The 25,430-nt window shown below is 31.6% G+C and overlaps 3 protein-coding genes across 8 annotated transcripts; 2 read left to right on the top strand and 1 right to left on the bottom strand.

The window, feature by feature from the left end:
• Positions 1-1,167: 1,167 nt before the first annotated feature.
• Positions 1,168-3,406, bottom strand: LOC111005680 (DCL-like protein). Of its 2 annotated transcripts, none has more exons than XM_022277314.2 (3): positions 2,813-3,404; positions 1,981-2,095; positions 1,168-1,590 (listed from the first exon to the last, which is right to left on the bottom strand). In XM_022277314.2, the coding sequence occupies exons 1-3, from the start codon at positions 3,190-3,192 to the stop codon at positions 1,408-1,410; spliced, it is 678 nt and encodes a 225-aa protein (XP_022133006.1). In that variant the 5' UTR covers positions 3,193-3,404; the 3' UTR covers positions 1,168-1,407. The 2 variants fall into 2 exon arrangements, with proteins under 2 accessions (XP_022133006.1, XP_087975431.1); XM_088119305.1 differs by having other exon boundaries at positions 1,449-1,590; positions 2,019-2,095; positions 2,813-3,406.
• A 1,430-nt stretch (positions 3,407-4,836) lies between these two features.
• On the top strand, positions 4,837-7,046 carry COR27 (cold regulated protein 27). Of its 5 annotated transcripts, XM_022286081.2 has the most exons (6): positions 5,019-5,157; positions 5,342-5,509; positions 5,631-5,834; positions 5,932-6,205; positions 6,451-6,563; positions 6,645-7,046. In XM_022286081.2, the coding sequence occupies exons 3-6, from the start codon at positions 5,640-5,642 to the stop codon at positions 6,666-6,668; spliced, it is 606 nt and encodes a 201-aa protein (XP_022141773.1). In that variant the 5' UTR covers positions 5,019-5,157; positions 5,342-5,509; positions 5,631-5,639; the 3' UTR covers positions 6,669-7,046. The 5 variants fall into 5 exon arrangements, with proteins under 5 accessions (XP_022141546.1, XP_022141458.1, XP_022141629.1 ...); XM_022285854.2 differs by lacking the exon at positions 5,342-5,509 and having other exon boundaries at positions 4,837-5,157; positions 5,640-5,834; XM_022285766.2 differs by lacking the exon at positions 5,342-5,509 and having other exon boundaries at positions 4,857-5,157.
• Positions 7,047-7,946: 900 nt separating this feature from the next.
• LOC111012856 (Polyketide cyclase / dehydrase and lipid transport protein) lies at positions 7,947-11,609 on the top strand. Its single transcript, XM_022287151.2, has 5 exons — positions 7,947-8,101; positions 8,231-8,615; positions 8,971-9,166; positions 10,564-10,695; positions 11,280-11,609. Exons 2-5 carry the CDS (start codon positions 8,308-8,310, stop codon positions 11,400-11,402), a joined length of 759 nt encoding a protein of 252 aa, XP_022142843.1. The 5' UTR covers positions 7,947-8,101; positions 8,231-8,307; the 3' UTR covers positions 11,403-11,609.
• Positions 11,610-25,430: the final 13,821 nt, after the last annotated feature.

The raw sequence follows: 25,430 nt of genomic DNA, 5'->3' as shown, positions 1-25,430 counted from the left end.
TTCATTGAATATTTATCATGTTTGACAAAAAAAATTGATTTTAGAAAATTTTAAAATCACTTTAAATTCATTTTGGATGTTGAATTTGAAAAATTAATCATACCTAAAAACTCTTTTTTCAAAACACTAATTCTATCATTTCTTTGGATGTTGAATTTGAAAAATTAATCATACCTAAAAACTCTTTTTTCAAAACACTAATTCTATCATTTCTTTCAAATTATCTAACGTAGTTTAACAAATTTTCTTTTGATTGGCGATATTTTTATATACTATTTCTTACTTTCTTCTTTTCAATAAAAAATAAAATAAAACTGCATTTAGTAACTCTCCGAAGAAACAAGAATACGATTTTATATGAAAATTAATTTTTCAAATTAAATATTTAAAAATTACATGATATTTACTTTTAATATTTATCATGTATATTATAAAAAATGATAAAATAATGCTTTTATCTATCTTTTGAAAAAGAATTGATAAGGAGTTGTTTCAAAATTTACGCACAATTTTAAAAATGTTTCTTAAAAATAAGAAATAGAAACAATTACAAAGAGGGAATGAGAACTACAAATGAGTTTCACTGCTCTGTGCTATGAGAAAATCCAATAGTTCCAAAATAAAAAAACCTACTATTGTTCCTAAATCAGCATTAACTTACCGTTCACTGATGTAAGAAAATTCAATAGCTCCATAATAATAATAATAATAATAATAATAATAATAATAATAATGGCTATGAATTACACACACGTAAGTGGCTCTGAACAGTAAGATGCCAAGACTAGAAGAATCAAAACAGAGAGTTTAGACAAACGCTAAAGCTGCAGAATGTCGCCATAGGATGTAAAAGGAACTCAAGTTCCAAGTCGAGCAAAGTGGTTGCAGCATACCATTTCACGTAAGCCGTGGTCGAGGAGAGCAAGCAGATACCTGTTTAATCCATTATCTTGCAGGCAGTAAAAGATTCAGTTATTCTAAGATTTCCCAAAAATTGCAACTATTTTGGTGCATACTCCATAAACCAAACACCAAATAAACTACACAATATTATAGGGTTAAAGGATTTAGAGCTTATACTCCTGATACTATAAAGAGAGCGAGTTTAGGGGCAGGAATTACTAGGAAGTGAAGAGTTCATCAATCATCAGTTGCAGCCACTGGAGATTAAGCAGAAATTGGATCAAGTAAAACGAGTAGTAACTGATAAGATTTACAAAATTGAATTTCACTAGCACCTTCCTCAAGCAAGAGTCTACATTCCCCCTATATCCATCTTGATTCACGCATTTCAAATCATTAAACAACAAAACCACACAAGGGTGGTAGGTCAATTTCAAGCATCGATATTCAAAGAATTCCGGAAATTGAATGATGCATAGTATGATTAACAAATCCTTGCATGTGCTACCCACGGTAATTGCGTCTACGTCGCCGAAAATGCCTAAGAATGAAGCTTTCAGCATGGAGGGGATAGTTCTTTCTGATCAGACCCTTAATGCACTTCCAATATGAGAAATCGACTAACTCTCCATCTTTTCTGACTATGAATAAACATCTTGAGCTTTCAAAATCAGGATGATATCCAATCTGCCGACCACAATGACACCAATGCATAAATGTTATGATAATTTCAGTTGACAAAGAGATGGGTATGCATCAAATGACTCAAAATAATTACAAAGAAAATGGTTGAACAAAGAAAATGACACTGTCCATAAGCAGGTCTTCTTTTCCCTTAATTTCTCAGGATAAGAGAGGTAGAATCATTTTTCATCTGAGGAATTAGAAAAGAGGCTAGAGTATCTAAATACTTATTTAATTTAGGTTACATTACAAGCTTGGTTCCTAAACTTTCAATTCTAAATACAAAATTAAAAGTTCATGATTTAACCTTGAATTTAATGTAAACTTAAATTCTTCGAATAAGCTAAAAACACATGGTATGTAGTGTGCAAACAAATGGGGAGAGAAAAACACCGTGATATAATCAATTCCACATCCAATCTTCTTCTCACATTCAGGATGGTATGGAAGCAACCTGTCAAGAATCGTTTTCTCGTGCTCCAGGCTTAATCTATCTCCACTTCCATATCTGCACGTGTTTGATCAGAGATGATGAGCACATGGAGATTGAACTATATCTAATCATGCTAACAAATTCAAGATAGTGACCACATCTTCTCTCGGATAATAGGTGTTCCATATAGTTGGACTTGAAATCTTATTCATTGATAAGATAAAAGTCTGACTGTCTTTGATTATATGAATTATAAACAATGAGCATTTGGGTAATACATTTACATGATCAAAGCATACAGTCAAAATACCTCGCAAATCATGTTTAAAATTGTCTTTAAGGGCATATGCTGAGATGATTACAACTGGAACTCATCAAACAAAACCCCCTTTCATTCAGATCATATCGCAAACAAAACCCCATTTTCCTTCAATTATTAAAGATTTAAAATCTTCCATTGCATCGACGTTATAGTCAAATTAGAAAAAATTGATTTGATTTTCAAATCAAGGACTCTTTCTTCATTATCCTAAAATTACACATCTTATAAAGAGATTAATTGATAAGACCATTAATTATTGTTCTTGGTTGTCATGGAAATCGAAGAAAGTTCCTTTAAAATTCCACATTTCAATCTCATAGAACTCAAATGCGTTCATGTTCGAGTAACACGATTTCTATTTGAGCTAAAACAAGCTTAAAAATCACATGATAACAAAGTCGCATAAGTTCAATTTGACCTGGAACACGCTCAAATTCACTTACAAAGCCGAAACACAAATAAATGCTTACTTTCCAGAGTGAAGAACCATCCTAACAAAGCCAACTAGAGGAACGGTATCCTCCAAAATCTTGTCCTCCCAATCAACCCAATCCTCTTCCTCTTCGCCGTCAGTACCACTCTCCTCGCTGCCCTCGTCATCCTCCGATATTCTGGCGAAGTCCTTCGCCGGTGGAACAACCGGCTTCCGCAGCAAATCCGAGCTATATTCTTCGTGGCTTCGAATTCTACTGCCTTCCGGCCCAGTCTTTAGGGCACGTATGGAGGGGTGAAGCGACGTCATTGGGTGCATAGGAAAACATAAGATCACTGGTGAAGAGTTGAGAAAGCTTGGATTTAGGGAGTGAAAGGGCGGAAATGGCGGTGGCTTCGAAACAGACGCCATGGCCATGCCCTTGTCAATTGAAACAAGGAGCTTAAATTTGCAGCTATTGAGAATCAGATGGTAGCCTGCGATTTCCGAGCATGGTTTTTCTCCCAATTTTCTCTGAAAAAAATCGGAGCAAGAACTGTTAACGGTCACTCACATTATCATCAATCTCATGGATTTGGAGATTCTACCGGATTTCTCTTCAATCCGCATCCTCTGGCCTGGCGGGGTTGCTAGTCAAAGCCAAGCCCTTCTAGTTGGATATTGGAGGCAAAATATGGGCCTCAACACATAACCCAAGTTCTCATTTTGGGCCTTAAATCCCTAATATTGGGCCCTCCCTCAAAGCGCTCGTAAGCCCAATTGATAATCCCTTATAGCACTATAAAAACAATATATTTTAATATTACGTAATTTTAGGATAATTAATTGATTTAATTTTTAAAAATATTTTATTAGACAACCATTCAATGTAACTATGACTTTTAGAACCCTTAAATAATTTGGAAAATTCTAACTTCTAGTTATGTTTGTTACAATTCTTTCGAAGAGGATTGTTTTTATAACTTTGTTACTTTTTGGTTAAATCAACTTTAACCGTTACGAATCTATTAAGATTATACATCTATTATAAGTTATAATTCCACTCCCACATAGTAAGGAAAAAAACATTAGATGCTTATAGTACAGACTTAATTTAATTTTAACGGTAAGACATTTTTTTATGATTTTAAAGTTTCAATTTAATCTCTATAATTTTTTTCAAATTTCATAATTTATCTCTGCTACCATCATATCCAATACATGTCAAGTAAATATTTGTTTTATATAACGTGGTAATTAATTAATCTGTTTTGTGTCACCTCACCCTCCTAAAGTTTAAGACTGAATTAAAAAAAAAAAAGTTTTTCAATGGGTAAAGAACAATATAGAGACAATTATAAAATTTAACCAAATTATCGATATCTTTTTTTTTCTTTTTAAGTTCATCAATGTTGATACTGAATTATGTCGAGCGACTAAAGGTTGGTTGCGTATTTACTTGGACGAGATACGAAAGAACGAGTAGTGCAAAAGAAGACTGTAAAAAGAAAACAGATACTTTGAAACTTAAGTTAGTTCAAGTTCAACTTTGAAACTCACATAGAATTGCATACATAAATTGTAACAGTGATGCCCTTTTTATGGATAGAGGGCGAGACACGATGTAGTTACTACCGTTCAGATAAGCAATTATAGTTGTGAGATCATAGTCAATAATGTCGTAGGTCGATCAGGTGCCTTAGTCAGGGTTCCTTTCTTCATCTGAAACTTAGGTCGGAATGTAAGTGAAATCGATAAATGTAACTTTGTCTACATACTACAAGATAAATCTTTCGATCTATCACCAGAGGTTCACGTGACATGTCAGATTTTATCCTAATTTAGTCTGGATAGGGGCTCGGTAAGATTTAAATTTAAGAATATATGAAATTGACATATTTTAGTTTTAATTTTAAGAATAGTATTAAGTTACACATGTATATGACAGATACCGGCATAGAAATTGGGAACTTCTAGGGAAATAAAAGGCGCCAAGTAGTAAAAGGCAGCGGCTGCGGTCGTTGACAGTTAAAGTGCGCCGCCACCGAATTCCGGATAAAGAGGCAGAAGATATTTCAGATGGATCAGATAATATCTGGCCGATTCCTCAGCGTTATTTAACACTTTGTTGACGTGGCAAATGTAGGCCCATCGCCACGTGTAAAGCCATGACAACTGTGAAGGTTCTTTTGTCCCCAACACCGCCCCCCACCCTTCTTCAATATCTCTCTCGCCATTTGCAAATCTGGAGATAATCCTTAATTCTCTTCAACTTCAATGGAGTTTTTTCCTCCAAATATGGAGAATATCAAAGCCGCAGAAATTCAGACCGATTCACTGCCTCTCGAATCAGCCGAGGACGACGCAACCGAGTTTCCCCTCCCCATGGAATCTTCTAGCCAGGTACTTTCACAATTTACCCTACTTTCTTCTCCACACTTCCAATTTCTCTTACTCGCAGACGATTTTGTTCTCTGGATTAGGTTTTCTGTCTGTGATGTTCTCTAAACTTCAATTCCGAGCTTTGTGACCGTACTGTTTTCTCTATTTTCGCGTTCAAAGTCTAAATATATCAATTAAATAATAGGAAGAAAACAGAACTGGTCTCACTCTTAAATCTCGAGACTAGAGGACTTTTTTAATTCATGTTCTCTTCGGCTCTGTTTGGATCGATCTCGCCCGTCGTCGATGGAATTGGTCGGTCTGTATAACGGGTTCGGATCTGTAGCCAATTATCCTAGAAATTCAGTACGAGGTGTGATTGTTCAATACTGTGATTTATCATTAAGTTGACTAATAGTAGCATTTTTCCATTATTTATTAAGAGAGACCATGAACTTGCGCGGGAATTGCTGATAATGCAGTTTCGGTTTTAGGGCACTCAGATGACGGAGTCTGTACCTTCTGATTGGACCGATGAGAAGCACCATCGGTTCCTTGAATCCATGGAGGCATCATTTGTCAGCCAAATGTTTGATTCCGCGCATTCAGTTGGATCCGTCGGCAAGGAAAATTCTTCGCGTACAAAATTGCACGGCCAAACCCAGTCCGCCTCTAATATCCATTCACATTTCGGCCAGGTTCAGTGCAGATTTCTCTTTCTTGATGAGTTTTAACTCTTTTCTGATCATGCCTTGTAAATTTCTTTTCGTTCTTTTGTTGCTTTCATCGACACAGTTTAAGGTTCTTCGACGAGGCAGCTGGAAGAACATCAATTTTGAACCAACTGAATCTCGGCCGAGTGTATTGAATGATTTACAAGCTCTCTCGCGCAATCCTTGGATACATCACTTTAGAGCTGCTCGCAAACAGAAAAATGTTGCGTGCAAAAGTCAAGCCATCAGTTCAGGAGAAAGGAATTCTTCGTTTCCCTTTGGATCAACTAATAATTCAGGACCAATGCGTGCTTGTGACTCTCATTTGTCTCAGCAATATATCAGCAGCAACAGAGGTAGATCTTTGGGCCTTTGACGTTATAAATTACCAATATTTGTTTGATAAATTTGTGCCTCTCCTTTATTATGTATTTGAGTTTGCTTGTTAGTGATTAGGTTGGAATCCCGAAAGTTATGAGTTGAGACAAATGATATAACTGAAATGAAACTGGTTTTTATTGTAATCTGCTTTGAAACTGAATTTTAGATGGAGATCAAGAATTTTGTTTTTAATCTGGAAAAATAACTTTATATGTTGCAGAAGTGTCAGATCAGAACTTTGTTGATGAAGACAGAGAAGTTGAAAAGGGAAACAACGGTTGCATTGCCAAAAGAGTCAACACTCCAGAAACCAATGCTTTGAGCAATGACCAGGTAATTCAAATGATATCAACATAGCCGTCATTTCTTGCTCCAAAATGATAATCACTGATTTCTTTTAGGTTGTTCCTTAAGTCCCATGAAGGAGATGATGTTTAACAAGAGTTATATCACATCCAGAAAATAGCTAGATCCAAGAGTATCGCCGAGACGAGACAAAAGACTTGTCGACTACTTTTCCAACTCGGGAAAGGACATAGATGATTAGAGATTGTTGCTGAAGTCTAGAAAGCTCATTCTGATGTTCTTGGTTTGTCTGTTAATGCAAGTCCTAATACCATATGGTGTCTGCAGTTGTTTAGTACGTAAATCAGCAATTATGGTTTTGAGTGGGTAGATGTGTATGGTATTGTCATTCAGCATATGTATATATTTTTTGGTACAACAAGGTTATGCAACATTTGATTTAAGTTTCTTTTTTTCCTCTCTTTTTCAAGATGAACATAAGAGAGCAAAATGAAATAGGAAATTTCCAAATTTCTCTCTAATCATTCAGAAGTTTTTTGTTTGAACTAAATTTTTAATCATATCAATGATCTTTTTGTCAATTGAACTAGACTTTTTATACATATCATTTCGTTTCTTTTGCATTGTCCATTAAATGAAGGTACCCAGATTTTCTCTGATGCCTGCGATTGGCCCTTTCTCCTTCACAGGGTTTGGACTTTTCAGAGTTTGTTTCAATATTTTTGTGGTCGACGTGAAAGGGCATGAACCAATGTTCATTTTTGAAAAATGTTAAGTAACACACTCAGAAAATTCAAAGGTGAGTTGTGAGTGATTTTTCGCCATAATTGAGACAATATCAAAATAAAAAATATTTCGAAAGTTGAAACTTTTTTTTGTTTTTTTTGGTAAAATCAAATCATTGAAAAGTGGCTAAATCTTTTTTATATTTATAAAACTAAATTAGTTTCAAAGATAAGTTAACATGTCAAATTGAGCATTAGTTAAACACTTATTTTCGATCTTAAAGATCGTAAATTTGAATCTCTATTCTCATATGCTGTACTACAAAAATGCAATCGAGGGATCCAAACTCATTTTACACCAACAGAATTGAAGGTTGTTTTTTTCTTCTCGTGGGATTGATTTGTGGCGAGCAATCCCAATAAAGGTATTTTGAGTTTGCCTACTCCCAAAAAGGGAAAACAAGAAAAACAACTAAAATTGGGTTATGATTTTTGTCCTTTGTGGACCAAAAAAATATGCTTCAGGCTTTGGTCCCAAGAAAACAATTTTATTTTAAATGCACAAATCCTTTTAAAAAGCGTATGGTCAAAGTCCACGTGGCATTTTTGGGGTCAAATAATCCTCGGGGTGCTGGTCAACGTCCTAATCAATCACGTGGGCAGTTACACGGAGTCCAAATCGTAGACGGATTCGGAACGGGTCGGGTCAGATCCGCAATCTTCATCTCCATCGGTACAAAAGGGACCGGCAAAGATTTGGAATGGTAGAAATCTGCCTTCCACTGTATATAATTAGAACATTTGGATCTTCCGCTCAGATTTATTATCGGCGAAGGGAAGGTTTGTTCGTAATTTAGATTCGCGTTTTACCGCCAAATATTTTCGCGATTGTCGAGGAGTATTTTAGGTTTGTTGCATTCAATCCCTAGGTTCTGAGTTTTTCTCGTTTCGATTTGTATGTTATTTCAGACTTCCTTTCTACGGAGGGGAGAGCTTTAATCGGAGCTCTCGAGAGAACTTCAGGTTTTTTACCATAAGGGACAGCAATGCCGCCGTTTTTGTCAACCTCGAAGTTCGTTAAGTCCTTAATTTCGCGTAGAGGTGCTATCGGGCATGTGATCAAATATACAAGGTGCAACGACGAGCTGTGGAAATATCGAAACGTTCGACATTTAAGGTGTATTCCCGGAGCTGGGACCTCATCGATTCATAGATTGTTCGATCAGGATCATAAGATTCTTTCGGGGAGTTTCCGTGATAGTGGTGCTGTACAATTGAGGCGATTTCTTGGTTGTGGAGACGGGGAAGAGGGCGGCGTTCTATCCAAAGTTTATGAGGAGAGGCGCGTAATGGGGTAAAGAAATCAATTTTCTTTTGCACATCTATAGCATGCGGTTTTCTGCATTTTAGTTTAATTAGTATAAGAGCTAGCTGTGGAGGAAACATTATTATGGGATATTGGGTTTATCTTATCGTGGTCCTTGCAGTGTTTAGGGGATTGAATTAGTTTTGTTGATATTGATAAGGGCTTTTATTTTCTTTTGCAATTAGAATTTGCAGCATTTGAGGAGGCAAAGTCATTTGATTTAGCTTCCTTTTACATTTGATATTGGCACATCAAATCAAATCATTATGTAATTTTCCTTTTACAGTTTTACATTTGTTAATGGTAGATTCTGAGCTAATTCCACCTTTTTATTTCTTACTAGGTATTCTCCAGAGCAGTTATTTGATGTAGTTGCAGCGGTAGATTTGTATCATGATTTTGTTCCTTGGTGCCAGCGGTCAGAGATCCTCAAAAACTATCCCAATGGATCGTTTGATGCTGAACTGGAGATTGGCTTTAAATTTCTTGTTGAGAGTTACACTTCACATGTAGAGATACACAGACCAAAGTCTATAAAGGTAATAAACTTATCCATAAGATTTGATAATTTTCTAATATCGAATTGTTAACTCATTTAGCTAGCTAGTGGTGCTATTAACATGGTAGATACGTATCAGAAGTCAGAACCAAGGACTTGAGGGTGTGTTTGTGTTGTGTTACATTGAGCGTACACATGACTGTGATGGATGCTTAATAGGTCCAAGAATATTTGGAGATATTAGGTGGCGTAGAATTTTTTTCCATATTACGGTATTATTTAGAGGAACTAAACATGTGGAAGTGAGGCTGGTGATGTGCTGATTCATTTCACAATCTATTCATTACTCAGTATGTATCAGGTGTTACCATCGTAACTGGAAGCACCAAAGCTCTAAGTGCATATGGACTTCGGTTAGAAAAAATGAGCCATGCGTGCTTTCTAACACCAACCTTTTGGACAATTTTTTACTGTCAGTCACTGCTATATTAACAGTATGACGCCAGTTTTATCATAGGCTATCTTTTCTAGTTACTGTCAGAATTGTGCAGTATTGTCTTTGAAGCTTTTAAGTAGGCACTTCAGGCAGCAGTCTATAGTCTTGAGGGGTAGTAGTTAGTCTTGTAAATTGGACTTTGGAACTTGGTTGATAGTCTTTAATGATGAGAAAAAATGTATAGAATTTTAGAGGTTGGGGTATAAGTAAGTCTGTTCTTAATGCCCTCAATCACAACATTAGAGCAAGCACACTCCAACATTGAGGTCTGTTATTTAATCTTGTTGTCTCCCCCCACCCCCCTCCCGCTTTCTCTCTTTATTTTCTTTTTAACTCTCTCTCGCTCTCTCCCTCTCCCCTGATCTCTTTTCCAAATTCTCTATGTAAGGTCCATAAGTGTACCCCGAGCAGTTATTCAATTTGGGCAGGCAGCAGTTAGTCTTGAGGCACAGTTTGTAGTCTTGTAAATTCGATTTTATTGGAACTTGTATATTTTTTTTTACAGGTTTGGTTATAAATAAGATTGTTTTTTGTGCCTTTACTCACACCATTAGAGCAATCACACTCCTTCCACCCTTGAGTCTCCATCTCCCACTTTAATTTTGTTCTTTCTCCACCCCACTCGAAAGATTTTTTTCTAATTATTAAATGATGTAATTATACAGACATTTTAGAAAAAGAATTAATTAATTAACCTGATGTCATTTCTTAGTTCTCATTACTTTCTATTCTTATACTTGTACTCTTATTGGACTCTAAAATACTAATATCTTTACTGAAAATGATGGTTTGTGGCTTAAATATCTGGTCATATTCAAATATTTGTAGATGTTTTCATGAATTTAAGTTATCAACATTGACATTTTTACCCTTTGATTGCTAAACTATTGAAGTTTAATAGGCATTACACTGATTGTCTTGATTACTTTTTCCACTTGCAGACTACAGTATCTCAAAGCTCTCTTTTTGACCACTTGATAAATATCTGGGAGTTCAATCCGGGACCAGTTCCAGGGACTTGCAACCTTTACTTTTTAGTAGATTTTAAGTTCCAGTCACCACTTTATCGACAGGTAGAGATTTCTCTCGCCCAGCATTCTTCTAAATTCAAATCTCAAGTATAGCATGGGCATTCGTAGGAATGCAACTGATTCCAATAGAAGTCAAGTTATGAGTCTAACTTTTCACTTTAAAAATAAATAATAATACTAACAATGGAGCCTTCTTTGCTTTGTGGCTTACCCGTGGTAGGATTAGGTTCCTCAAGGCTGGTTCCGTCTATAATGACTGAAATTGTTTGGACATAAACTTTCAAGTGAAATCCCGGTTAGGTCTAAAACATGTAAACTGGCAATTTATCTAACCTGTAATGCGCTTGAAAGCATAAGATTTGATCAGTGTTATTGGGAAATCTTACCTCAATTGGAACCAGTGGCTGCTTTAGTTTTAACAAAATTTAGTACTACTAACTGATCATGTGGTTCTGTTTATTGTTTTTCTTTTGTGAACTTCCATTTTTTATCAAATAAATTCAGTATATATGGATCTATGTTTACCTTGGATTTAGACTTGTTCCGTATTATATTACAGTGGTTTTGTCACCAAATGTTCTGTTACAGCCAAGCATTATGATATCATATATGGCATTCTTTTTTAGGTGGCGTCATTGTTCTTTAAGGAGGTCGTCTCAAAACTGGTCGGTTCATTTAACGACCGCTGCCGTTTGATATATGGACCAGGGGTTGCAGTCCTCGAAAATTCATACAGCCAAAGAGCTTGAAAATTCGTCAATTTTTTAGTCAGATGTATCATTAGATTGAGGAGATTTAATGATAGTCAAGTTAGAATGTTGGAATCCCCCAAAAGAGAGCAGAGAAAGGGAGTTAGGGGGGAAAGGGGATCACAAATTTGATTGATTAATGGTATACCTTAAAAGGACATCTTAATCATTTGGCTTCCTTAAAATAGCGTTTCTGCATTTTTTTTTTCTTTCTTTCTTGTTCTTGGCTTTGTTCTCTCTCTCTTTTTTGGTCTAAAATTTGGAGTAAAATTGGACAGCTTCGCGAATGTCGTTTCTTCTTGTTAGAACAGGTCACATGCTTGTCTGGAAATACTGTTTCAAGTTTCAAGTTTTATGAACTGATTGACACACAACTTGATATCGTCCACTCTTTAGTTATAATTTTCAAAGCATTGAACTTGGTATAATGTTGACGAGGTTAAATTAAATTTCATTTTCAGTCCAAATTCTTCACCCATTTTGCAAATTAGTCCTTGTTTAAGTTTATTCGGTATCTCTGGTAATTGAAATTTAGCTTCGTATACTGAGTTTCACATTGCCACATTTTCTTTAATGATGTGGGGTATAGCAAGTCATATTAATAAGAAACATAGAATTTGGGTCAAGTTGTAAAGCACTATTTTGGTTGGAAAAAATGAAAAGGAAGCTTATTCTAAAATAACAAAACCAATGGGAGCCTAGGGTTAAGCCTGTCATCGATCATTATTTATAAATAATTTAAAAAATATTAGTAGGCCTCACATAATTTCTAATACAAATATGGGGATTAAAACGTAATTTGACCTCAACACACACGTGTTCCTTTTCGTCAATTCCCATGTTACCAATACAGCTAATGAAAGAGGCGAGGTGGTACAATAATTGGCAACAATATCTCCAATTCCATATTTTCTTTTTCAACCTTACGTTACGATAGGGCCCAGTTTGCGATGTTCTGGGCCAACACAAACGTCTGGGCTGGGCCCATTTCTCATGGACTCATTTCGGATCTTGTGGGCCTATTGCTTCTGTTCCTCCCTCTTTTCTTCTTACCAATTCTTTCATATTTTTTCTTTTTTCTCTTTTCCATTTTTTAAAAATAAATTTAGATGTCATAAAAAGATGTAATTTGGCTATTGGATGACAGCTTGGAAAACATGAAAGTGGCCTCAAATTTTACCAACAATAAGATAGAGGTAGAGAAAAAACTAAAAAGAGAAAGCAAAAAGAAAATAATTATAATTATTAAAGAAAACGAAAGAGAGAGAGAAGGAGAATCATATGTGGTCTCTATCCAAAGATACTCAGCACAGTTGTTTGTCACTCAATGTCCCCTAACCTTGTTTCATCAACTTCAACCTGTCATTTCAATAATTTCCAAAATCCCACCAAGAAAAAGATTTTTGGGAAATTAGATAACATAAAGTACAAAAATAGATATGTGATTCATAGTTAATGCTTCAACATATGAAGTTGAAAAAAAATTTCAAGATATTTTTCAAGGTAGTATTTTCAATCGTGTAAAAAAAAATAGTCCAATAGTTGAAATTGAGTAATTTTTTTAAAGTAGAATACTTGGCTCCTTAACAATCTTAACAGTAATAACGAAATCTTATCTTCACCACCATTCAAAAATTGAGAATTCATTATTTTTTAAAAAAAAGTCTCTTAGTCGTCAAATATTTAATTGTAGTACAAATAAAATTGCTTCTTACCATTAAGGCGGAGCTAAATATTTTCTTTCTTTATATATAGAAATAAAAAAAATAAAAGGATGATAGAAAAAGATTGAAATGGTAAAAGGAAAGTAGTGAAGTTTAGGGCTAAGAAACGAGGAAACCTATGATTGTAATAGTGCAGAAAGAGACGACAAGATGTGTCATGATCTTGAGTGTGGAAAGCCATGGCCTTAAGAGTACACCACTATCCAATAATGGAAGATACTCTTCCAGCTGGATCTGCTGCAATAAATCATGATCTGCCCACTCCCTTCCCTTTCACCCATTCCAAAAACCCCAATATTCAACTTTTCTTTTGTTCCCTTTTAGTTGAATATCAACTTAAACCTGATTCAATTCATCCAGATATTAAATTGGAGGTTCAAATTCCTCTCCTCTCTCAACGAATCTATAAGAAGTTATCTCATTTATTCATCATGTTCGAACCAATTTACGAAGCTCCGTACATCCTTAACGTTCATCACTTGGGAGATGATGAAATAATGAAAAGGTAGAAGTGATCGAGAAGCAGAAGAAAGGAGTATGTTTTATAGTTATCTTAGAACTCTCCGATTTTTTTGTGGGCTTATAAATGTGCACAAGTCCCAACAAGTAGAAACTAATATTAAACGAGGAAGAAATAATAATATGAATTCAATACATGATCTCATATGCTCTTATACGATATCAAATCACTAATGAACTTGAAAAACTTTATACCTCGAAGAGGAAAGGGTCTGATCTTTCAATCCAGGGGAAGTGTTGGTCTGGTTTGAATCATAATATTATAAAACAAAAAGTTGTACACTACCCAAATATGCATTTTTGCCACTTAATGTGAGGAGAAGATAAAGTGATATGTATAAGAAAGAAGATCTTTTTCGAACACATAAGTGTGTAACTTTGTGAGAATATGAATTATTTATCTCACACGAAAACTATCTTCCATGGGGACCCCTGCTCCTTGGGAGATAGAGATCAGTCAGCCATGGCCATGTAAATCAGTTTATGACTTTGGAAATTAAATTAATCTGTGATCTCTCCCACATATATTTGTAGGTACGTTGAATATAATATATATGTCATAAATGTTTTCTAGTTTTCTTTCAAACTAGCATGAGATTGAGGATTTATCATCTCAAGAGATGATTTATGAGTTAGATATGTATAACTCAATATTAAATATCTCAACTTTCGATAAGTTGGGTTGAGTTATTTTTATATATTATAGGACGTGTGACTTCATCAATTTTAAAACTTCCTTGTCTTGAGAGATTGTTTTGGCCTGCATAATTAAATTTGTGTTACTTAAGATTAAGTAATCAAATTTATGTTTTGTATTTGGGTTTATTTATTTATTATTATTTTTTAAGGTGGGTTTATCTATTCTAGCGGTAAGTTATCCACAAACCGTGATTACAAAAATTCAAACTTATTAAATTTATATTTCTGTATTGTATAAAATAACTTTTCCCAATATAAACTTTTAATTTTGTGTTTACTTTTACTTTGTCAATTTTGAGACACTAATTATTTTATTTAGATGCTTATTGATAATTACTTACTGTGCTTACTTCTATTAAACTTTTTTAACGAGTAGAAGAAAAAGAATACAGAAAATAGATATGTTTTATGATTTAAAAAAAAATTGATGAGCTATCAATTAAAATACTAGTTTGGGTCCCCATAATTTTAGCTTTGGTTCACTTTGGTCCATCTACAATTAAAATGTTCATTTTGGTATTTATACTTTCAAAATGTCCGTTTTGGTGCTTGTACTTTTTAAAAAGTCACCATTTTGGTCCCTTAATATTATTTTAATATCATTTTTTCTATCACAATTTCATCACGAGCCTATACTCAATATATGTCTTCAAAATGTAACAATGATTTTATATAAAAGAATTTTCATTATATTGAGAATTTGTCTTAAAATTTTGAAAATAGGGATCATTGGTCACTTTTTAAAAGTATAGAGATCAAAACAAATATTATGAAAGTACAGGGACCAGCATAAACCAAAGTTGAGAGTACAAAGATCAAAATGAACCAAGTTGAAAGCATAACGACCAAAGTGAACATTATAAAAATCCATGGATCAAAATGAATCAAATATATAAACCATAGTATTTTAACCAATTTTTTAACAGCAGTCCACCTGAAATATTATTCTTTTATTTAACAATTACGTGCTAGGGTACTTTTTTGGAAATTTCAAACTATTTGGTAACGTAAAAATTATACTAATTGAATCGCCCATAAAAATTTATAATACATCGAATGAAAAAGTCACGAGCCTATTAGAATTTTTTCAAAAAAATATAAGGATAAAATAAATATTAAATATGACTACTCCCAGAACTTACTAATTCTTTTTGTAAGTACAAGAATTAAATACACACCATTTTCTAATTTATAATTTAACGGGAAGAATATTTGGATGAATATCGAGAGAAATAAATGTTTTTGGATATTAGGAAATAAAGAGATCCAATCATGTGCGGCCACATACACATTGGAAACAAATCGAATATCAAAGAAAAAGTCAAACATTGAAATAATTGAATTGGTTGTTGCTCTGCACACGAGTTTAAAAGCTAGATTCCTTCTACTTTATTATAACTGCAAATTTAATATATAAATAAATAAACAAATAAATAAATAAATATAAGATTCTTCTCAGCCTCAGCTCCCCTTGCTTTTATCGCTTCCATAATATTTCTTGTTTTATATTTCTAATAAATAAACATGAAATATATTTGATAATTATTTATTGTTTATTTTTCTTTTCTTTCATTAAAAAACAAAAACATATTTCATAACTATTTATTTGTTTTTTAATCTATAAAATTACAAATTAAAAAAATTATAAGAAATTAATTTTTTTTTGTTATATATATTTAATGATTTATTGTGTATTTTAATAAATTAAGAATTTCAAAAGCGTTTATTATAAGATCATAGATAAATTAGAAATCTAAAATAGACGTCACAAAATGGACACTTCATTTCTATTTTTCTTTTTCAACCTTCATTATAAATTTAGTTCATCATACTTGGATGATTGTATCGGATGGTTTTGTATCTATTTGATTAAATAATGATACGAAAGAAATGTTATAATCCAATGTTTGTCTCACTCTATAAGAATATCTAATTCCATCCATACGTCTTAGGCGGTAAGATTTCGTTAATTGATGCCAAAAATAGAAAATAAAAATTATTTTGGAGACATAATAAAAAATAGATATTGCAAATAAAACCAGAACAATCACAGTATTTTTTATGACCAAATTAAAAATGTTACAATTGAGGAATTTTGTTTTAAAACATCTAATTGCAAAAGTATCCATGAAGTTTGTGATTTGTTTAAATACTACGTCTATCCACGTTAATTATCACATCATTTTAACTTTTGTAGCGTCAACTTTTCAATTAAAATATTAACTAACGTTTGTTCAAAATAATATATTTGAAACGTTTATGAAAAATCAATGATAATATTGAAACTATTGAAATGATAAATGTATTTTTCTAAATAAAAGATAAAAGTTAAAGTTGTAAAAATATTTCGTCGGTAAATGAAAAATTACATCTCGATGATATCTTTTCCTATCAAAATATCATGAATAACAATATCTCAACTTGAAAATGGATTCATTGTCGAGACTTGAATAGTATAACACATGAAGATCTTTTATCCCTACTAAATTAGAAATTAGATTTCTGATTCAATCAATAATTTCTCTTTTTTTATAGATATTTTTTCGATGGCTGAAATTCAATACTGCAAGAGGAAATTAGGTGAATTATTCCAGAGACAAAGTACGAAAAATGTATCTATAACTTCTCCAATAGAACCAACACAAAGAAAGTAGTTAAGGCGGGAAGTAAAATTAATCATTGTTCATACATGCCACTTGAGCTTATGAGGCGTGGAATGAGAATTTTCGAAAATTTAATTTAGCCTTTTAAAATTTATGGAGTAAATATTTAAATATTAAAAAAAATGATATAAAGTGGCTATAAAACGGATCTTTAAAGAGATATTGACGCAGTGACGTGACCGATAGCGAGTCCCCAGTCCAGACGGGAGGAACTGAAAAGTACGCATGTCAAACTATTTGGCACGTGTGGTCAACTTTTGGAAATATAAAACAACGGAGGGGCAGAAATTAGAATGAGAAAAGATGGGGGGCGTAGAGTAGAATAAATAGGAATATTTGCCAAACAAAACATTGTGGAAAAGAGTAATGATATGGTTGAATGGTGCATGGTGGCTTAAGTCCCACATCAATATCTTAATGTCCACCACTCCAACTCCCCTCATATGTCTGTGATGTAGCCAAATAACAGAATCATGATATAACATTACTATTTTAGCAATTTTATTTCTTATTATTATTTTTAGTCGAGTGAGATATAAGGTCTTATAATAACACTTAAAATTTTATTTAGCAGAATTGATTGAGTTGGAAAATTAATATATTTTTTTTAAATGGAAAATGAATATTTAACAACATAAATTATATAGTCTTGTTTTTTTTTCTTTTGTTCCAAAGTTGGGGTGGAGTGAGGGGGATTGCCCTCTTCTAGTTTGTTCCATATTAAATATAAAAAGTATACGAAAAACAAATATTTTAAAGTACTCTTTCAAATTTGCCATCTCTATATTTTCTAATGGAAATATTATATGAGAGGGGTTGTCCTCTGTGAAAAATCTTATTTATGCTCCATAACTTAAATTATAAGTCCAATAATTTTGACTACTGAATTTATGTTTAGTTTGCTAAACTTTTAATTTTGATTTCAATAAGTTTCTATCCTCTGCCCCAATTACTTAAATATTGACTAGACACATGATTAGTAAGAAAAAACTCTATGCTCAAATAAATAGTTAGATAAAACCTAGGTTATAAGAATTCAAACTTTTAGTCTGTTTGTTTTTCATCGTCCATCTTGCAATCGCGATTAAGGGTGTGTCTGAAAGTAATTTTGGCATAGTTAAAATCACTTTTGTCATTGTCAAAATCACTTCCATTCCCACCTATCTTGTTTGGCAAATTAAGAAATTGATTTTAGTAAAGTTTAAAATCACTTTAAATTGATTTTGAAGTATCACTTCGACGATGATTTTAGAAAATCAATTATATTTATATTTATTCTTTCAAAATCACTCATTCTACCATCAGTTCCAAACACATTCTAAGTCATTTCTATTTTTCCGAGAACTACATCCAAGGATGTAATAATTACTTCTATGTGTCATAACTTTTTTAATAATAATTATAAATTTACAAACCACTCGTTCTTACAAACTTTCAAATCATTTATCTAGTTCTCAACCATCATGTCAATTCATTAACTGTCGGTCCACTCATAACAAAGTTTCATTTTTTTCCCCTAAAGTTCTATCTCAAACTTTTAATTTCTTAAATCGTAGATATATGTTAGGTCATTCCATCCAAGTGTTGGGTTATGAGACTTTACAATCTCAATAATTTCATAAACTTTTTTCTAGATTGAAATTCGTATATTGTGGTTGTTATAATATAATCTACCTTAAAAGATATATATGTTTTGCCTTTCTTATCTAAAGATGAATGGATCTCATTCAAGGAATAAAACATTAATGTCACTAACTTAGATTTATTAAGATATGATAAGATAGTACATAAAATAGCTACATATAACTAAGAAAACAAACTATTTTTAAATTCTAAATAAAAATATAATTATCACTTTTATTTTTTATTTTTTGTGTTTTTATTATCACTTGTACTAGTGATAATAAGTATTTTATTCGTATTTATCTCAACTTGAATAATTCAACAGGTTAATCTCCTCTGAGTTCAAATCTTATTTGAATTATAACTAAAGAAAAAAAAAAGTTATTTTCTCACCTTTCAATGGATGCTATGAAAATAAATTTAGAAAAAAAAAATATATAAAAGACTTCTTTCTTTTGACAGAATATATATTCGCAAGTATCGGACATCATGAGTTATATTGAATTGTCAAATATGTTTTTTATTTCCTTAAAAAATAGACCACCCTTCAAATCAAATATCTATGACTTGAATTTTTCCGACGTCTTCCCAAAGAATCTTAGACTTTAGATTTTTTATTTTAATTCAATAAAAAAAGGAGGATTTAAATCAATATTTTAATATCTTGATCAATTAAGTTGGATTACTTTAGAGAGATTAAATAGATAGGTATTAATTTTAGGATGATATTTATCATTTACGATGCATATTTTATACCCATATTTTTCATTGGAATTTTATTGTTCTAAATTTAGGTAATTATTTTCTATAAGTAAAAAAAGTCCTATAAAACATGAGTTGTCAAATTTATTAGTTTAAAATTAATTATTCTTAAATTTACTGCTAATTAAGTTTAAAAACTATTGCTAATTAAATTCTATAATAGTCTTTTGCACTATTAATCAACTGCATGAATTGATTGATAGATAACTATGTTAAATGATATAATTTGATTAATATTAATATTAATTATTACTCTATTATTTTAGGTAATACTGAAATTAATTAACTTTATATTATTCTTTTATACCTATTTTTTGAGTAAATGTATACATATGTCAATTGGGAAATCGAACTCAACCTCTTAGTTGGATATATATATTAATTACCGTTGAACGATTTCATTAATTAATTAATTATTAAATAATATTAATTTTCGTAAATAATATACCAAATAATTAATCATAAAAATTTGATCTATCTAGAATCATATATTTAATATATCATATCAAACACTCAAAATGTTATTTATTAAAATTACGAATATTTTATATCTATAATCATTGAGCAATATGCATATTTTTGTGACTTTTATTGGATAGTTGACTTAAGTTTTAAATGCTCATGTTGGTAAAAATGTCACGTCTCAATTTTATTTTATAAAAATATTGATTGAAATATCAATGCTAAGACCATATATATAATTTTTGAAAAATTATAAAAGTAAAAAATTCACGACAGATATTTAAATCAACAAATAATCCTTCCACCATCTTTTAAAAAATTACAAATATTAAAATTCAAATTATCTATATATTAGTTATACTTTATTGATATTTTATCCTTTTTTTATAGAAGTGAAAAGTTTTTTTTTTTAGTATAACAAGTGGAGGCGAGAAGATTCAAACGTATACATGACATCTTGATTAGAGATAGAAGTCAGTTATCGTTAAGCTGAACTCATGTATTTATACGTGAAAAGTTGATTCATCTCTCACGTCGATGTTGAATACGTGTAATTTGAAATCTTCATTTTGATCAATCAGTCGTTGAAACGTTTATTATGGTCAATGATATTTTTCTTCCCGAATAGCTATAAGTAGATCAAGAGGTCGTCCTACTCCTTGTCTATAAATAATATTTCGAAAATATAGAAATGTCGACGTGTCAACATAAAATTAATAATCGGAGTAAGTAATCTGACAAGATGCACGTTAGCGTGGATAGAGGTGGCCATATCAAAACTTAAGAGTAGTAGGTGGAGTCAGTGAGGTACGTTTTAGACATTGTAACGTTGGACAGCTGCTGTATTCGACAGATCGTCCAAAGGAGATCCAGTTTCAGATTCTACTCTCCTTTAATTACCAAACATCCAATAGCTACCCTCCACGTGCCACCTCTGCCCTTTTCTCTTCCACCTCATCAATCTGACACGTGTCGATCATGACCCGGCCCCATTAGGCCCACTACAAAACCACATCACCTTTCATCATTCCTCAAATCTTCGACCCAAATCCCCCCTCCCTAATATATCCCTAAAAGAACACACCAAAATCATGCAACTTTCGCTCCAATGCCATCCATTGGGACAAACATTTGCATTTGCCTCGAGATCCTTCCCATTTTCGAATTTGAAGTGATATTTAACTTACTGTTTTGTCGAATTTTGAGTACATGTAAGACTCCTCCATAAAGCTGAATTCGAAACACGAGATAGTGTTAGATATTCGAGTGACGTCAATTTGTAACACCATTCTAAAATATGTTTGAGAGTTGATCATTTTAACTTTGATATTCATTTTATTTTAAAATATTGGTTTTTTTTTCTCTCTCTCTTTTTAAGATTGTTTTATTAAAAAAAAAAAAAAGCCTCGCACGTTCCTTTGGAACTCGCATTGCACGCGCACCCAGCCAGCATCCCACAGAGATTTGTTCCCTGAAACAAAGGCAGAAGACTTCCATGCTTCATTTTGTCTTGTCCCCATCCTCCCCACTCTATAATAATTATTATTTTTCTTTCCCCCTCTGCCTATTTAATTAATAATATTATTTTCGTTTATCTAATAATTATAAATTTAAACCTGATTTTGGTCTTTCAATTCTCAAATTATCAATTTTAGTCTCAAAACTTTAATGGAAGTAACTATTTTGGTCTTTGGTATATTATTTTATTATGGCATCTTCACTTATTTTCTTCATCACTTACTAATATTTCTATAATATATAAAGTTTCAATACATGATCGCGTCAACATATAAATATCGAAAGTTAAATTATCAAATTTAAAAGAATAATAAAGGTAAGAACCAAAATTATTATTTTTCTAAAACTTAAGAGACTTAAATAGACATTTTTAAAGTTCAATGACCAAAATAGAACAAATCTTGAAATTTAAGGACTAAAATTAAATTAAACATTTCTTTTAGTTTTATTTTCTATTTTGAAAAGTGTACATGTTCTACTAAAACAATTTCACTCTAAATAATATCTTCAAACAATCGTTGCCAAACGAATCTTAGTAATCAATAACGATTCCTCTGAATAGAAAATAAAAAACAAAATCCTTAGACATGCCATAGATTATGACATGTATTTCTTTTTTAATTTATTTTGGGAGTTAGACGTATAGTTTTTGAGTTGCTATTATAATGCCCCCCAGAAAAATGCAAGTGCGAAATAAATATAAAAGGTTTCTTTTTTTCAAATTTAGAAAGAAAAGGGAGAATGGAGCAGCGGAATGCTTGACAAGTGATGAGAAATATCCAGCTGGCACAGAGAAGGGATCGGAATTAGCGAGGGGTCCTCTTCGTTTGGAAACTTCCACGTGGAGTCCTAAATTGGCATTTCCGTACACGTCTACGACGTGGACCCCACCGGACCACACGTTAGCTGGATGCCACTGCCCGATCGGATAAAATTTCCAATTCCGTACTTACCCGTCTCCTTTACCGTCTGTAACATTATTAAATAATTTATTATTTACTATTATTTTTTAATTCAATGTGAGGTGGCCGAGATAACTCCCGAGTCGCGACATCTTCATCCAAAATAAGTATTTTGATTAGTTGAGGATTAAATTAATAAACAATATGCTAAAACGAACATCACCAAGCAATAATTCATATATATATCTTAAGCAATAATTCATATATATATTTCAAATCAAAATTTTGTGAATTCGATTCTTCATTCCTACATGTTGTAAAAAAAAACATTTTTTTGATAAATAATATTGTTTTATTATATTTGATAAATAATACACGAGGATGGTGTGAAAACTTCTTTATACCCCTAGAACTTAAAATTTCTTTATATCTAAATTGAAAATCGTTAGTTCGAGCATGATGTAGAATATGCAACTAAAGTTTCAAATTGACTATATAAAGAGAAGTCGTGTGACAACATCTTTATTAAAATAAGACATTTTGAATAATATAAAAAATAAAATCACTAAAATTTATGTCTAGAATGAACAATGTTCATATTATCGAAAAGATTATAGTACAATCTTCCCGCGACAAATAGAGGTTGGAAATGCCTCTTTGAATAATTTCAATATTTTCCTTTGAAAAAAATTAATAATAAGAATGAATTTTAATCTTTAGTTTTCTCTGTCTAGAAAAAAAAAATACACTGACTTGTAGGAGTAGAATTATGTCACTCGCCTATTTAGGAAGTTAATAATAATAATAAAACTTTACTTAAAATAGTGGAAGTCGGATGTCCAAAACTCCCCCACCTTAATTTGTAGTACTTAAAAAATGTCAAAATTGATAGTATGTATAATTTAATATACTATTCATCTAGCCCAATATATGTATTGAATATATCACATGGGAGGTGGATGACGAACTCACGACTTTTCGATCGGATATCAATATTAAAGTCGGTTGAATAATTATGAAATATATCATTACAAATAAAATCTCAATAAACAATTGAAGTTATCATAAAAATAATTGTTAGATATAAAAAGATCAATAATATTTTGCCGCTTTTAAAGTTCATCTTTGTCTTTTTTACATTCTTAAATAATTTAACTAGTATTTTTTTAGTACAAATTTAAACTAGTATTAATTGATAATTTCATTAAGATAACATCTTTATTATAATGCTTATTTTATGTTTTATTTCCGCTAGTTTTTCACTAATATTAACAAAAAAAAAAAACAATGTAAAAAATTTAAAAACTCAATAATTTCAATGAAAATAAAATTTTACTCTAAGTCCATATTATTGTATAATGTCAAAACTTACAAATTTTTAACAAATAAAGAAATAAAATTCTATTTTTTTAAAATATAATTTGTGGGAGTGGAGATTCGAACTCACAATTGTTTAATCGAAAATACATGTCTCAACCAGTTAAATGACAATTGTATGAGTTTCTACTAATTTCATACCAACATTTTAAATTAAGGTAGACGAGAAAGCATATTTTTCCGATTTATTAACAAGGTCTATGCGGAAGAAAGGTCTGCGGGAAAGAAAGTAGGATTAACGCTTTTCTTTTTTTTTTTAAAAAAAAGATTAACGCGTGCCACACTGATGTCACGTGTGACTGCGTTGCCAGAAGACCTTTCTTTTGGTCAATTTTTGTTTTCGTATTATTTACTCCCAAAAAAAACATTCTTTATATGTTAATTTTTTTCATCAAATACCATCGAGTTTCTATATTTGGTTAATTTTAAGTATAGCTGAATTGATTTGGGCTTTTATATATATCTAAAAAAATCATGAGTTTAAATCTCTCTTTCTCACGGATTGGACTAAAAAAAGGTTCATATGCTATCTTTTAGTAATTTTAAAATGTCAATTTTGATCTATTATATAATTTGATATTTTATCTATTTTAATACATATACTTTTAAAACGTCTATTTTGATATTTGTGTTGTTAAGAAGTCACCGTTTTAGTTACTCCATTTTATTTTTATAATAATTTATTTAAAATGCAGTCATAATTTTATATTAATTTTTTTATTGTAAATAGAATATATGATAAAATTTTACATTTAAAAATATAGTTTCCAAAGAAAATATTTTTTTAAACATGTGAATTAAAATGAACAAAAGTTGAAGGTATAATGAAAAAATAAATTAAATTAAATTGAGATCAAAATAGCATCTAAATCATTTTCAAAAAATATTTTCCAAACATAAAATTCCCCAACTACGACATCCAAGTATATATTCTTGTAAGGAAAGAAAAACTCCAAATGTAGAAATTTTGCATTATATGCAAATATTGTATTTTGTAAAACATTTAAATCACTCACACGTGATGCTCATAATTAGTTCCATGGATATTTTCCCTAGATTTACACAATTAGTTATTCACGTATATATTTAATTCAAATAATCCATAAATTGATTTACATAATCGATAATTAATCTTAAGATGAATTATCAAAATCACTGATTAGTACATGTTAAATTGTATAATTTGATATAATCACTGTTGTAAATTAAAATAATCTCTAGTTGGGAGAAGAATGCAACTTAATAGTTAGTATTTGGAATATGTAATGTTTTTTTTTTCTTCTGAGAATAGATAGATTTCAGAGATACATGCAACGGTTATTGAGAGAGGTAATCACATTGAATAATCTATCATGGATTGAAGCGTTTGAACGGTTAGGATTTAGAGTTTAATAGAACAAAAATGAGAGAGTGGAAAAATGGGATTGATACGTGTTAAGGATTTAGAAAGGTTTTGAAGACGTTACAGGTTGTAACACATGACATGCATGAAAAAGGGGAACGTAAACAACTGTTTATTAATGGCAGTGACGACACATATCCATATTCTTTGTTTCTTTATCCTTCTTCTTCCCCCCTTTTTTCCTGCACACTAATTCACTTGTCAACTCAATTTACTACTTGTAATTTAAACACGAACTCCACCAAACACTCGCTCTTTATTCTAACTCCTAACCACCCACCCCCTCTTTTCAATAACTCCTACAAAACTCTATCCTCTTTCTCCACGTCAATCACGCTCCCACACGTACATCTTTCATAATGCAGATTAAAAAGAGT

This window comes from Momordica charantia, assembly GCF_013281855.1.
Source record: "Momordica charantia cultivar OHB3-1 chromosome 11 unlocalized genomic scaffold, Mcharantia_2.0 BLBB01000011.1, whole genome shotgun sequence".
Lineage (NCBI taxonomy): Eukaryota > Viridiplantae > Streptophyta > Magnoliopsida > Cucurbitales > Cucurbitaceae > Momordica > Momordica charantia.
The sequence above is the reverse complement of the archived record's forward strand: the minus strand, read 5'-3'. Positions and strand labels throughout refer to the sequence as shown.

Excerpts from the sequence above, each read along its gene's own strand:
- LOC111005680 (XM_022277314.2), bottom strand. The coding sequence starts at position 3,192 with ATGGCCATGGCGTCTGTTTCGAAGCCACCGCCATTTCCGCCCTTTCAC. Across the intron at positions 2,096-2,812 it reads ATGGTTCTTCACTCTGGAAA|ATATGGAAGTGGAGATAGAT; the intron begins GTAAGCATTTAT and ends AAACACGTGCAG. Across the intron at positions 1,591-1,980 it reads GTGGAATTGATTATATCACG|ATTGGATATCATCCTGATTT; the intron begins GTGTTTTTCTCT and ends TGTGGTCGGCAG.
- LOC111012856 (XM_022287151.2), top strand. The coding sequence starts at position 8,308 with ATGCCGCCGTTTTTGTCAACCTCGAAGTTCGTTAAGTCCTTAATTTCG. Across the intron at positions 9,167-10,563 it reads ACAGACCAAAGTCTATAAAG|ACTACAGTATCTCAAAGCTC; the intron begins GTAATAAACTTA and ends TTCCACTTGCAG. Across the intron at positions 10,696-11,279 it reads AGTCACCACTTTATCGACAG|GTGGCGTCATTGTTCTTTAA; the intron begins GTAGAGATTTCT and ends ATTCTTTTTTAG.
- COR27 (XM_022285766.2), top strand. The coding sequence starts at position 5,032 with ATGGAGTTTTTTCCTCCAAATATGGAGAATATCAAAGCCGCAGAAATT. Across the intron at positions 5,835-5,931 it reads TCCATTCACATTTCGGCCAG|TTTAAGGTTCTTCGACGAGG; the intron begins GTTCAGTGCAGA and ends TCATCGACACAG. Across the intron at positions 6,206-6,450 it reads ATATATCAGCAGCAACAGAG|AAGTGTCAGATCAGAACTTT; the intron begins GTAGATCTTTGG and ends TATATGTTGCAG.